Consider the following 14467-nt stretch of genomic DNA (forward strand, 5'->3'; position numbering starts at 1 on the left):
TGTCCATGACAGAAGTGAGAAGTAGGCTCTTATTTTCAGCTGATGATGAATAACGCTCACACACACTCACACACACTCACACACACTTTATAGTACAGCAATTTCCCACACAGGAGCTTGAGAAACAAATTCTTCACACACCCCCACAATACATTGAAACTTACAACATATATCCTTCATACACACACACACATTTAGAATCAACCCACCTTAGTATTAGAGGCCACGTACGCAGCCCACACCTTGTTTCACTATATTGTTACATGAGTCACTAATAAACAAACAAACACATGAACATACACACAGCAGGAGTCAGCGGAAATAGTTCACAGTGAGTAAGAAGATAATAGTCTCTCGGGTCAGGAAATCTCACACACACACACACACACACACACGCTTATAATAAGCATGTTGGTCAGACTTTGTAAAGAAATGAACGACTGCAAAATTTGTACAAAACTTGCTGTTAAAGCCCCCTCCTTTCCTCTGTCTTTATTCATCTACGCTGCCGTCCTCTCTGAGGCATTCCTCATTCTCTTTCTGATCTAATCCTCGTTTCTCTCCCTCTCTCTCAAAAACACGAAATCAAAAACAAGTTGATGGAAAGTGGCCTACATACATGTAGCCCACACGCTCTATTCCCAATTTTGCTTTCGTCTTTAAATGTTAATTTCATGTGCAGCACTGATTCAAAGCAGCCACACTCATTCACTCCTCCATTATTTTCTTTTTCTTCAGATTTTTATCAAACGTCCTCATTCCTCTCTGTTATAAATCCATGCTGTCGCATCGTGTCTTGTCGAGGTTATGTGGTGTAGGTATGATTGCTACCACTTAGCCACGAAGTTTCTGTCTTTAATGACTTGGAATATAAGAGGGACTCTTAAATCGACAATGCTAATCCTGTATAACGTACGGTCTAATCCCAATAGAAAACACAAAAACACACATGCCCATGCATACATTTTCTCCTTCTTTCTCTCTGACACTCACACATGGATGCACAGAAATAAAGCTGCATCCAGCTGGTGTGTCCCTTTTTTCATTTGCATTTAAAATCCAAACGGACAACCAGTTTAATTATTACTTTGGTAATTTTGTCTTTTTAAGAACAGTGTTTGGCAGTGACATAAAACAGTCCTTCCCTAAAAACCATCAGATGAACCAAGCTCCCTTTCTCAAAGTTACCGGGACATACGGCACAGATTATTCTTTCCTCACTGAGAGCTGACGAGTGAATTAAATGAACATAGTGAATTTTGTTTTGTCATCAGCAGTGATTCCAACCAGTCTAGTCCTGACCTGGTGAATCCCAGATGCCTGTTTCAGGGCTTCGTGGGTCACGTGACCAGCTTTAGCATTTAGTTTAGTTTAACCAGTAGACAGGAGGATGGTGGACAGAAGACTAGAGGAAGCCATATGGGACAACAGCATGTTGGCGAACTGGAGCTCCTACCACTGGGCATCAACACACACAGAGGGTCGTGGCATGTTAATGTGAATCTGAGCCTCTGTTACACTGTGGGTGTTATCAGTCAAATTATTACGTTAAATTAAAAAAAACATTCAGCAATTTTAATACTTTTTTTGTTCGAAACAAGTTTGATAGCTAAATGAATGTTTGTTCAGCTGATTTGGATTTATTTGATGAATGATATAAAACACTATGTTAATAGTTGGCTTGCATTAGGTTATCAGGAAAAAATATAGAGAGAAACTGTTAACCGAGCAAGGTCCTCTCTATTTACTATTTTATCTAAAAGGTCCTTTTTAAGGCTTTCATACATCTCCCTCTCTTTCAATCTGTGTGTGTGTGTGTGTGTGTGTGTGTACAAAATAAAAAGAGAAACTCGTAGAGCTACATTTACACCTTATTTGCCTCGTCTTCTTATTATTTTAATACGTATGCCACTTGCAGTAGCTTCAACTGAATTCACATAAACAGATTTTTTTTTTTCAGTTTCTCCTCTGGTTCTTTTCTCATGACATAACTGCACTGTCACTGCATTTCTCTTGTGAAGTCTCGGTTTCTGAGTTCAAGAATCACTGATATTAAACTGCAAAATGCTGGTTAACCTTCTAGTTCAAAGCCAGTTAACAGGGTTTCTCCTCAGTCCATCCTGAGATGGCACCGTGTGTGTGAGCAGTTGACACTACAGAGCCACTCAGCTACCAAAATAGATATCCTTTAGAGAGGTATAAGACATGTCCAATAGCAATTGAATGTTGTGAATATACTCAATGGATGGTACTTAAATTGTAAAAACAAACTACAAGATAATAATTACGCAGAGGGAAAAAAAACAGACAGCCCCTAACTCTTTATGCCACACAACTGGGGATGATGCAGAAAATCTTTCCCATGAGGCTGTTAGATTCCAAAAATTGGGATTCATTAAAAATTAAATAGAGGAGAGTGTTTCCTCCATTTTTTATTTGAATGTACAGAGCTGCAATTTGGAACAACACAGATGAATAAAGTCTGACTTGACTGATACTTTTAATATATTTAAAAAAAACTGTGTATAGACTACTTTTGAGGGAAAGTCTTATTTCTGAGAATTGTGTGTAATTGTTTTTCACTTTGAAATAGCTACACAATTTAATACACACATTAAACACATTGTCCCTAATTCATTTTCTGATCTAAAATATTTCCTTGTGGACAAGATATATTTTCTTTCAGATTTGCTTTGCTTCATTCTTTTTTCATGTGATTGGAATATTTTTTAAAGGTGCACAGATTACAGTATCTAATATGCTTATTCCACATGTCTCCTGCTTTCTAACTGCAGCCCAATTCATAAATGGTGACTAAACCCCCTCAGTCGTCAAAGTTTCTCCTCATTCTTTCAAAGTGACTGACCTCACAGATAAAATACACCCACACGTGTGGAGCTATTCTCACCTGTGCCAGGACGTCCCATGATGATGTCCTTCCGGGGGACAGGGTGAAGGCTTTCGGCAGGGAGGATCAAGGGCAGCAGAGCGGTGGGAGAAGGGTGACAGGGAACTGGCTGCTGGACCTCACCCCCAAATCCCGCCCCCCTGTTCTCCTCTCGGTCTGCAGAGCTGTCCGTGCTACTTGGAGCGGGAGCTGTGACTGTTGTGCTGACGGTAACTGACAGGGCCTGCAGGGGGGTGGCAGGGGTGTCAGTGGTGGACAGGGAGGAGGGTGTCGGGGACACGAGCACCAGAGTTTGGGCCGGGCTCCGCAGGAGGACGGTGCCATTGGGAACTGTGGCTGCAGCAGCGTTAATAGGGACAGGAACCTGGAGGCCTGAAATGGGCTGAGGGGTGAGGGGTGTTAGGCCGATGTCTTTAGATGAGGTTTTATCTGTCCCTCCCTCGTTTCCACCACCTCCTCCTCCTCCTCCTCTTCCCAGGGGACACTCTGTAAATTTTGCCAGCGGGACTTCGGGATTCCTCACAATGACAGGGGAGTCCCGCAAGGCCTGTTGGGATACAGGGACCACACGACGAGGCCCTCCATCAGGAGTGAGAGGAGAGGGAGGAGTTGGAGACACCAGTAGAGGAGGAGGGGAGACAGCAGTGGAGGACGGTGGTGTACTGGAGGAGGGGGTGGTCACTCCTCTGGGTCGGGAGAAGGTGGGTGTGTGTGTGCGGGAATGTGAAGCTGGTGTTTGAGGGGACAGCACCCTGAAAGAGTTGTTAAGGTCCCCCTGCTCCAGCTCTGTCTTGGGTGTGTAATCATGGTGGTGTGAGGGAAGGGGTGGCGGAGGAGGCGCGTCGGGCTTTCGTTTGCTGGGGCTCATGGGGACTGTAAACATCAGGTTGCTGTGGAAGGAGGGCTGGATACCTGAAGTGTGTCTCTCCCTCTCACCTCCTCCAGCTGGAGTTGTTACCTTACTGCCCCCTGCCCCTCCTCCCCCCGTGCCGCTGGGTTGCCTGTGCCTCCGGTGTTGCAGGACTGGGGAGGCCGTAATCGGGGAGAAGTTGGCTGGCCTGAAGCCGAACAGTGGGGAGGGCGAGGGAGAGGGGGCAGGGGAGAAGGGTGACTGGTTGGATATGGGAGAAAAGGAGGGGGTACCAGAGCGGGAGCTCCCTAATGACACAAGCATGGTGGCGGCCTCACACTCATCGAAGTCGAAGCGTGACGACAGATCATGGGGGAGGAGGGAGGGGAGGACCAAGCGGGGTCTGGAGTCTCCTCTGCTACTGGTCTCACTGCTCTCTCTTGATGTGTCGTCCCACTCAAACTCACTGCTTGCTCTTCCCCGCAGGTCAGAGGGGGTGACTGTCCCTGAGCTGCTGCCTCCTCCTCCCCCCTCTCCCCCTGCCGCCTCCATCTCTTTGGTCCTCATGGACAAGTGTCTTGAGCAGTACCCTCGACGCTGTGACTCTTTCATACAGCCCTCCCTGGAGCACAGCCTCCTCCACTGCTTACCATTGAACTTCTTACGGATACCATTAGGGGTGCACACCACATCGCCCTTCTTGTATTTCTGCTGAGCCAATGAGAGGGGAGTCCTGGAGCGAGAGGAGGTAGAGGAGGCTCCCCCACCAGAAGTGGGAGTAGGGGTCTGACTGGGAGTGGTCTTTGATGGAGGTAGGTTTGGAGTGGTGTTCATTTCAGACCCCAGCAAGGCAGGGGAACGGGGTGGCTGAGGACTAGCTAAAGTGGAGAGGTGCGGGGGTCCCAAGCCTCGCACCACAGAGAGGTGAGGGGAGGAGGGGGGATAGCAAGTGGACTTGGAGATGATGTTTCTGTGCTGAGAGGACCCTGCATTTGGCTTGTGACCAACAGTGAGAGCCATGTTAAAACAAGATACCTCAGCGTCCTCCTCTGGAGTGTTTGGCTGTTTCTGTCTGTCTCTGTCAGAGAAGTTATCTCCGCAGCCATGACCTGTGCTGCCAGCTACACTAGAGGTCACAGTGGAGGAATGGGGTGCCGGATGTGTGTTTCCATAGGGATGCCCTCCTGCAACCCCTTCATGTGAAAAACCATGGCCCAACCTTGCTCCTGGTCCCAACATCCCCATCCCAATACTCAACTGGCACACCTCCCTTTCTACCTCCATCTCCTCCCTTCGCTCCCTCTCTTCCCTTTCCCTCTCCCGCTCCCTCTCCTTAGCCCTCCCACCATCCAAATGTGGAACCTCCCAGGGAGGTGTGAGGAGCCTCAGGCTTTGTCGGGACACCCACACAGCCTGAGCATTAGCCTTCCTTTTCTCTTTCTCTTCCCCCACCTCTCCATTGTCCTGAGTCTCTCTGTCTTCGCTCAGGAGCACCTGGTAAGGAAATGACACACCGGGGTGGGGGTCCACCTGAGTGACAATCCCTTCTCTGTACAGCAGAGGACCCCCCTCCTCTCCGCCAAAGGGCACGCACACTCGCGTCCTGACAGCCACAGGTGCCATGCCAGGTGGGGGGGCATCTAAAATTAACTCCACCGTGCTCCCTGATGACGATGTCATCACAGTCCCACCATGAAAAGGGTATTTAACAAGGGTCTCCTGTCCTTGGAGCTGGACTTCAACAGTACTTCCACCCACCCTACGCACCACCCCTGGTCTGAACACAGGTGATAAAGGGCATGAGTTAGTCTCCTTAACCCTTATGTCCCCTGCAGCCCCAACGCCACTCTCCAGGGTCCTCCTCATCTGGCGAGCAAGAACTCTCTGGTTTTTCATGCCTTTGGCCAGAGGTTCAGCTAGCCCCTCCGAAAGACTGGCCTCTTTATGGTGCGAGTTATGGAGTGGAGCTGGGTAGTGAGAGTTCTTTTGATGAAGGCTTGGTCCTGTTGCTTCCATCACGTCCAGGTCAGCTGAGTGCTCACTAGCTGTATCAGTGGACGAGGAGCGCACTGAGTTAGGAGCCCCCTCTGACTCATTTTCCCCAGCTTGGAAATCTTTCTCCAGGGATTCTGCTGTCCTGAGGGCTTTATCCTCCGTGGAAACAAAATGGTTTGCTTCTGTAGCTTTACTATCCACAGTTAGCACTGATGGCTGATTACCTGAGCAATTATTACTTCTACTATTACTGCTATTGATAAAAGTATTATGGCTCCCAGCACTACTGTAACTACTGTTAATAATGTTGTTAATATCACTTTTAGTGTTAGTACTACTACTCATGCTGACATTAATGCTTTTATTAATGATATTACTAATACTGTTACCACTCTTGAAATTATTATTGGGAGTATTCACACTATCACTGGTTTTTCTGTTAGTATTGCAGTAACTGTTGTGTATGAGTGCAGGGCTGGAGGTAGGAATGGTAGTCAGGGCACTTGCATTGTTAGCAAAGTGCTCATATGTGTATTTTTTCTTGGGTACACGAGCCTTAAATGTGGCTGTTTTCCTACTAGAGACAGAGCCTAAACTGGGGCTGTGATTGGTGGCCGGAGGGGGTGTGGCTGTGGAAAGTGGCGCTGGGGCAGAGGTAGGAAATGCTACAGTATCACTGGCCACAGCACTATTTCCATTTGTGCCCACTGTCTTCTCCTTTTCTGTCTTTTCCTCTGCCTTCTTCCCTTCTTTCTCGACTGACTCCACAGGTTTCCTCAGCTCAGTAGACTCCTCCCTCGTGGGGGTATTGCTGTTTGTGAGTGGTTCCTTGTTAGAGTTGGCGGCTGTGGGCGGAGTCTGTTTGCGTGTGGAGGGAGGGTTGGGTGTATGCTGCGTGGTTTTGACAAGTGTCTCCCTCTTAACTCTTTTGGGGTCTTTCTCTGGGAGCGGCTGCGAGCCCCCTCTCCTTCTCCCCCCTCTGCCTCTCGTTAACGGGGGAGAACGACCTCTGTGCTTCTTTAATGGTCTCATGTCTTCGTCGCTGTTCACAAAGTGCAGATTTTGTGGCGCTCCTCTTCCTTCACTTCTAAGGCACTCCTTTTATGTCTTTCTCTGCTTTTTCTTCTGCGCTGTCCCCCTGTCCTCTGTACAGCAGGCTGGAAAAGAAGAGGGAGACGCAGAAGACAGGTGGTCATTTATTATCTTCGTAATCAAAAAATTGCTGAGAATAAAAATGACGTCATACCTGGAAGTGTGCTACACTGCACTGGCTATCACATTGGCTCAAAATCTGACGTATGCTCTCATTCAACCCTCCATGTCTGCCTGATCCACTAGAGCGTGCATGCAAGCGTGTCCTTGTGTGCTTGTCTATCAGTGCCAGTTTGTGCACTCAAAATGAAAAATCTCAACATTTGTTATTCACCATTTCAAAAGCAGAGAGCAACATTTAAAAAATGACTGCTTCACGAAAAAAAAGAACATGATTGCTTTCCTTATAAAAATCAGTATTCTTCTCTAGACCTTATTATAGTTAGCTTAATACTACATAATTCATAGTAAGTGGAAAAAACTGATATTTGTGTTTTGATAGTTATTATGAGTTGTGGATTTATTTCACAGGTAATCTTAGGGAAGCATGTTCTTAGATTGAGATTTAGGGCCTGTCTACATGTATGCAGATATTTATAAAAATGGGTATTTTCCTCCATGTATTGGCCTCTTGACTCACAGAGTTTTAGTTCAGTACAACATTTTTTAAACGCTCCTGAGGTGAAGAGTTATCAAAACTCTGGTTACTTTGTATCTGTGTGAACATGTAAAATGGAGCACTTGGGAAACGTTAACGTTATCTCCTCAATTTGCGCATGCCCATTCTTGCTTTGTGTAATGAGCATGCACCAGAAACAACAACAACAACAACAACAACAACAGCGGACTACCAGTTTGACAGAATATTTTTTCAAGACAGAGGGGGAAATTATCCATTTTCAAAAAAATGTCTATACATATAGAAAGGGTCTTAATCTGGTAAACTTCATGTGAGTATGGCATCACTTTTACAGTTGATTAGTTTACTCTTTTAAAACAAAGGGTCAGCAAAAAAAACAAACAAAAAAAACAACTATAGGCAAAAAGCATAGAAAGAAAGAAAGAAAGAAAGAAAGAAAGAAAGAAAATAAGAAAATAAGAAAGAAAGAAACGTAAACATCCAAGGTCACTCGTTACGGTTTGTCTCTCACAGTACTTCAGTATCCAAATGTCTGCCTTTAACGAGGCCTACATCTCTTTAATTTCAAATGCATGCAGACACAAAAAAGCCTTTCTCTCTATCTAACACTCACACACACACACACTACAGGTCGCCTGATCTCTCCACTGTACTCCCTCCAGCTACTTCGACATGCGACAACGTGGCTTTCTCACGCTATGCATTATAGACTTGATTCTGTGTTCAACGTCGAATTGCAACGGCAACACAGCATTTATTCTGATTTCCATCGAGAGGAAAAGGGCTGGCGGTGGCCTGAGTGAGGTCACCCTACAACATGAGTGAGGAAAAAGAGAAAGAAAGAGAGAGAGAGAGAGAGAGAGAGAGAGAGAGAGAGAGAGAGGTGGGAGTATGCGGCTGTTTGGCTGTTTGTTCAAATAGGCTGTTCTTGTGTAGTCATTGGGAATTTCCACAGTCATTCTAGCACTCGCTGGCCCTCTCACTCTTTCTTGATGTCTCAGTCTTTCCCAGTCGTCTTTTGTCATTGTCTCTCACTGACACACACACACACACACACACACATCTACAAAAAGACAATATAATTGGAATAATATGCCATGGTAACATACGCCCAAAATGAGAGAAATTAAAAGGCTGGCACAGGATCAGGCACATTCACTGATGCAAGATTACAGGCTAAATACAGTCACACACACACACACACACACACACACACACACACACACACACACACACACACTCGTACACAGACGTGCATATGTGCTTCCCTCAACTAAGCTTAGCAACTCACCAACACGCACAAATGCCCGCATTCCTGCAAATACAGACAACAACGCAGGCAAATTCATACGGTACACACACTTACACTTCCTGTCCTAGACACTGGAAAAGTTCGTCACACACACATAAGGTGACCTTGTTGTTAACTGTTTGCTCGCTGTAACAAACAATACACAACCTAAACCAGGAACACCACCGCTTCCTGCTGTACAGAGATGCATCTCTTCCTGGTCCTGAATGACTAATAACCAACCCGAGTCCTTCACACACTCGTCGTTGGCTCTCCATTTTGACCTCTGCCCTCAAACAATACAGTATTTTCTGTTTAAACAGACACAGGGGCTTTCAGATTCATTTTTGAATCGCAAACTTATCAGTCCTTGTTTTCATTGTTTCATTATTTTTGTTACAGGTTGGCAGCGCACAGTAGTGAAATATACACATACTGATCGTTACCACAGTGAATGCTGCTGATACCAGTATTAACAGAGACGCTGGTGTTTTGTATTTCATTGCAATAGCACCAAGTGTGTAGCTTCACATCTGGAGTTTACCTACTGTATGATAAAGTGATGCATCTTGCAGATGCAGACATAAAAAAACACTGCTCTATTCATATCTGTGCACATCTACTACCACTTACAAAACAGTTTCTAAACAGTCTGCAACTGAAAAAGATGAGCACCGTTTACTTCATCTAAAACATATGAAAATAAATTACACAGATACAAAGTAAGTGCAAAGTAATTTGATCTTTGAAAGCTTCCCTGTCACAAGACTCATAAAGAATGAGACAAGAAGACCATGCTGTACATTACACATAATTAACAAAAATAAAATAAAAAGAACATAAAGTGAAACTCCACATTAATCACTTTCTTGCTAAAGTAACTTTTTCTTAAATTGAATGTAGAAACGATTCACCTCAAACAAAGCAAAAGGAGAGAAGAAACAAAACTCGGACTGCAGGAATGCAACTCCTACCAACACCAGGCCAACTTCATTAGAGCAGATTCAGAGGCCTGGACTGGGTGTGTTGGTCCTGTCGTTACTGTGGTGCACTGGAAAAGACAGGAAGGAGTCAGGGCCACTTGACTGACTGTCTGGTTTACTGAATGACTCGGGAGGATCTGATCTTAGCTAAGAAAAATGTGTTTGGTCATGCTCATGGCCTTCCAAAATGCTCCCGGCTTTGGCTGATAAGCCAATAGCAGGCATTTGTGTGTATTCACGTTCTGTAACTTTGAAGGTGCTGGACTGCACAGCAACGTATGTGCACAACATGTAGACAACAGAGGAGTTTCAGAATTAGACGTGGGCTTGTCTTTATTTTCAGTGCTGAGCATTTGGTGCAATTTTCTAACCTGTCAAAAACTTTTTTCCAAATCATACAAAGCTTCATCTCTTTTTGTTACTCAGATTTAAATTGAGGAAAAACATTTTCACTCTTCGACCACATGCTTCATTTGTGAATACATCCTTGTCGTGTGGACAAGCAATCATCTTATCCACAGAATTTCATTTCAAATTCCAGACAAAATACCAACGTTGTCAAAGACGCCAAATATGTTATACTAAATTACAGGGACAAGTGCATGAATTTATGCAGGAAGCATCTATAATTTCAGTGCTGCCATATAGTAACTGTTACAGGATTTTAACATTTCACATAGTCCTGATTCTTTCCTGAAAGATCAAAAGCATTACACACAGTGTGTGCTCCGTAAACATCCCCTAATGTGAAAATAACTGCAGACCTTTAACTCCTAATGTTTGTTAGCTAAATTCCAAGATGCCAAGAGCACTTCTAAATCTAAATCTCCTCTCTTGGGTTTCCGTGCGTAAGTTGTTTGGACTAAAAATATAAAGGAAATTTTTGGAGAATCCTGATCGTCCTCTGGAGTGAATTCAGACGAAGCGGAGAGTAACTCAGTCATAATTTAGGGGATTCAAGACGTCTGCACCTTCCAGCATTAGAGCAGGTTAAGAGTGAGATATTCTCTGCTCTGGTCTAAAGCTACTGTAAATCCTGAATAGACAGATAATCGACGGCTATCGTCTCCATGGCGTTGGACTGGACTCCTCCTTAAACAGCAAAAAGATGCTGTTTCACCCAACACACACACACACTAACACACACACACACACACACACACACAGGAGGACACAATGCAACCCCACTCCACAGCATAGCAACATCAAACTTTACACACACACACTAAACGCTCTCCCTGGAATTTACAGTGCAGTCATGCATACACTGTTAAAATCTCCCTTGGACCTACATATCGTCTCACACTCATGCATTTATTGTGCCGTATAAACACCCGTCCACAAACACACTCACATGCAGGAGCTCTCACTCTGGTCTGTATTTGCTTATTTGTAAAAAGAAATATAAAAATAAATAAAAATGACTTTCATGGTATTAAATTTTAAGATTAAAATTGTTTTCATGCAATGAGCATCTTGCTGACAAGCGTACATGTATGTGCCAAACACACACTCTCACACACAGAATGGTCATTCATAAGGAAATCTCATCTCAATGTCAACACTACATGAAGAAGTTGTACAGTACTGGGCTATACAACCCTAACGGACCTACGCCTCGATGCCAGTTTATCCGGTCGTTCGCCGAGAACATACTGTAGCCTATGCCCCACCGCAACATGGCACAGGATGTGTGTGCATGTGTTGGAGACATTGGGGCATTTGAGTTGCCTATAGCACGCAGGGTATATGACTGTATGCAGCTGTCTTCAGGTTGTATCTACCTTGTTCAACGCTGCATTTGCACTATATGTCAGTGTGAGTGTATACGTTGTTACCAGGCACACTGCAGCTCATCCCTCTCCTAAAAGCATTTTATGGGTGTCTGTATGGGCGCAGGGCTGCAGTGACGGGGACAGGGATGGAGAAAGAAGAACGTGCGATGGCGTAACAGAGGAAGACAGTATGTGATCGTGAAGCCTACCATGGCCTTCGTACACACCAGCATGGCAGGGCGGCTTTGCCCTTAACTGGGTCACCGGGGAACACACTCACACATGAAACAGCAAAAAAAGAACATGCTCTCTGTTACACACACACACACACACACACACACACACACACACACACACACACTTCGGTTTATGCACTCATGAGTGAGTGGGATATAATCACACATGCAACACGAGACGAGTAACAAAAAACATTATGTTAAGGTATTTTAGGTGTTGCAAGAGGCCAAGCTGCGAAGTGTGTGAGCATGCAAGTGTGTGACTGCGCTTGTTATGGAGAACATCCATTGTGACGTAGTATGAATACTGGCAGCTGTTTAGTGGGTGGCATTTCTGACTGTAGATATCATATCGATAAAAGAGAAACATTAAGGCCTGAAATGTGTGCATTCTGGCCCATATTGATCAGGAGGCTGTAGCATAGATCAGAGGTGACTGTTCCTGTTTGGGACCAAATGGCAGAACTGCCAATGCCACATCAATGACCAAATGCTCTACAATAAGCAAAGGTGCCCGGACCATCAGAGATCTGTTTTTGCATACACAAGTGCAATAATGAAGATGTGAGGAATGCATGCCAGTGTGTAAAATCTGCAGGACAGATGAGGACACTTAAGTCCAAATGTCAAAAACAAGCATTCATTTCCTGTGACTGAAAATACACCGGCAGAGAAATATGACCAAACTGTTAAAAACTGGCCGTGCAGAGATGTCAGGGGTGCATCGACACTGATTGCAGTGCAGAAAGTGGAGTGTCGGCGGGGGAAAAGCCGAGAAAACACCGAATGCATCCCCGGCTTCTTTGCGCTGATCTGTGCGAGTACTACGAGAGGCGCTACACAATGTCAAAGGAGTATTATGACTCGAGGCAGTCAGCCGGTCTGCTGTGCTGTACGGTGCTCGGTAACAAACACAAACAACCGGTTTCAAGTGACGTTTAATTATCCCAACTAGACGGGCCTAATTCTTCCTCATACAACGATGTTTGGCATGCAAATATCCACTACAACGCCTGGTGTATACACGCAACCACTTCGGAGAGGCTTCCTTAATGGAGCCTGCAAAGTGACACTCTGTCTGTATGATTTTTAAAAACTTGGGGAAAAACCAGGAATCTTCCCGTGTTGGTGTTTCGCTCTAGTAAGCAGCTCAGTAACGTTAGTAGTAGCGGTGGTTGTAGTAGTCGTAGTACGCAACGGTAGCAGACTACTAGTACCCACATAATGACACCGTCAGCCAGACCACAAGGAAACGGGACGCTGTCTTGTTGTTTTCCATTATCTCCCCGGGTCCATTTTATAAACACCAAATTCAGCTTGCGTTGCTATTAGTAAACATTTGGGCTGCAATGCTGCAAATAGGTCGATTGCTTTTTACTACGCCAGCGCTGCTCCACGCAAAACTCGGAAGGTCAAGGAAAAGTGCTCAACATTAACCACAATATTGTAATGTCACCCGAGGAGGGCTGTTATGTTTCCCGGTCGTCCGTGGGACTGCGGTAAAACATTTGAGAAAGTTTTTAGGCTGTTACACCCCCCACCCCTCCCCTTTCTCTCGGCTCTTCCTCGGCTCGCAAGCGGTGTCACTCCATTTCTTCGGACGGTATCGGAACAACCGAGCGACCGTTGGCAGTTTTCTCGTCTCGTGCTAACTCGCTGCTCCTTAAGATGGAAAATCCGTGTCAGTTGAGCTCGTCTACCTTTCGCTAACTTAGTTTCAACTCACCCAAACAGAGCTTTTCCCCTCGCCACAGAAAGATTTATGGTCCTATTTTGCTGATGAGGAGGCTGGCACAACTCTCGGTAACATCCCTTGGCTTTCGGCTCTGACGACTGTGCGGTCCGGACTCACACTTTACTTTTCCTCCGCAAAACATGTCTTTCCCCCACAGAAACTCAAACAAGGCTATAAAAAACTATCGGTCTTCTTTTCCACTACAGTCACAAAATGGTGAATGAACCACTAACAGCTGGGCAAGCCGACCAATCAGAGGTCGCTGACAGGTACAGTAGCCAATCAGCGGCGGCGCCACAGACCAGAGGGCGTGGTGGGCTGTCAAAGTCCCGTTGACAGACGGGGGGATGCAGCCAATGGCGGCGGGGATGCTGAGCCAGACCGGTGTCCTGTCCCAAACTTTACAGTATCCAATAAGAGCTTTGGGAACCATAGGAACAGCATGAGGGAGGGCTGAGAGGAGGGAGCACATCATCAGGAGCCAATAGAAAGGCACAAATGCCCCCTCCCCTTCTGAAAAGGAGTATGTTTACCATAATTGACAGCACAAGTGCCATCCCTGAGCAGACGGTGATAATGCATCAACCCTTCTGCTTCTCCACATACAAGTTGGCGCAGAAGGATTAAAGCATCACGATGCGGTTGTTTGTGTTCTGTGACCCTGCATCCAAACATTAGCAATAAGTGCATTTTAATAGTTGTGTTGTTGTTGTTGTGTGGCAGAGAGTGAAAGTATCAACACAGGAGAGAATCGAGCACGAGTGCGCGTTTAAAAAGTTAGTTTAGGATGTGGATAACTCTTATGTGGTGCAGCCGACGCATCGGTGCCCCTTGCAAACCGCTCTCCCTCTCCCTTTTCTCTCAGCAACAGACGCTGACTTTCACCGCAGTCAGCCAATCACGGCGCAGCATCCCGCTGGCTCTGACGTCGGTAATCTCTCCGCCCCGCCCACTCCACTGAA

The 14467-nt window shown here is 45.6% G+C and overlaps 1 protein-coding gene across 1 annotated transcript in view; it reads right to left on the reverse strand.

Annotated features, from left to right (window-relative positions):
• Positions 1–13717, reverse strand: part of cicb (capicua transcriptional repressor b) — a 39035-nt gene extending 25318 nt beyond the window's left edge. The window contains exons 1-2 of the mRNA XM_050047294.1: positions 13497–13717; positions 2909–6910 (exon numbers count right to left, since the gene is read on the reverse strand). Coding sequence (XP_049903251.1) covers positions 2909–6785 — 3877 coding nt within the window. The 5' untranslated portion in view covers positions 6786–6910; positions 13497–13717. The remainder of the gene's footprint in view (positions 1–2908; positions 6911–13496) is intronic.
• Between the last annotated feature and the right edge of the window lie 750 nt (positions 13718–14467).

Source organism: Epinephelus moara, chromosome 6 (assembly GCF_006386435.1).
Source record: "Epinephelus moara isolate mb chromosome 6, YSFRI_EMoa_1.0, whole genome shotgun sequence".
In the NCBI taxonomy this organism is placed as follows: Eukaryota; Metazoa; Chordata; class Actinopteri; order Perciformes; family Serranidae; genus Epinephelus; species Epinephelus moara.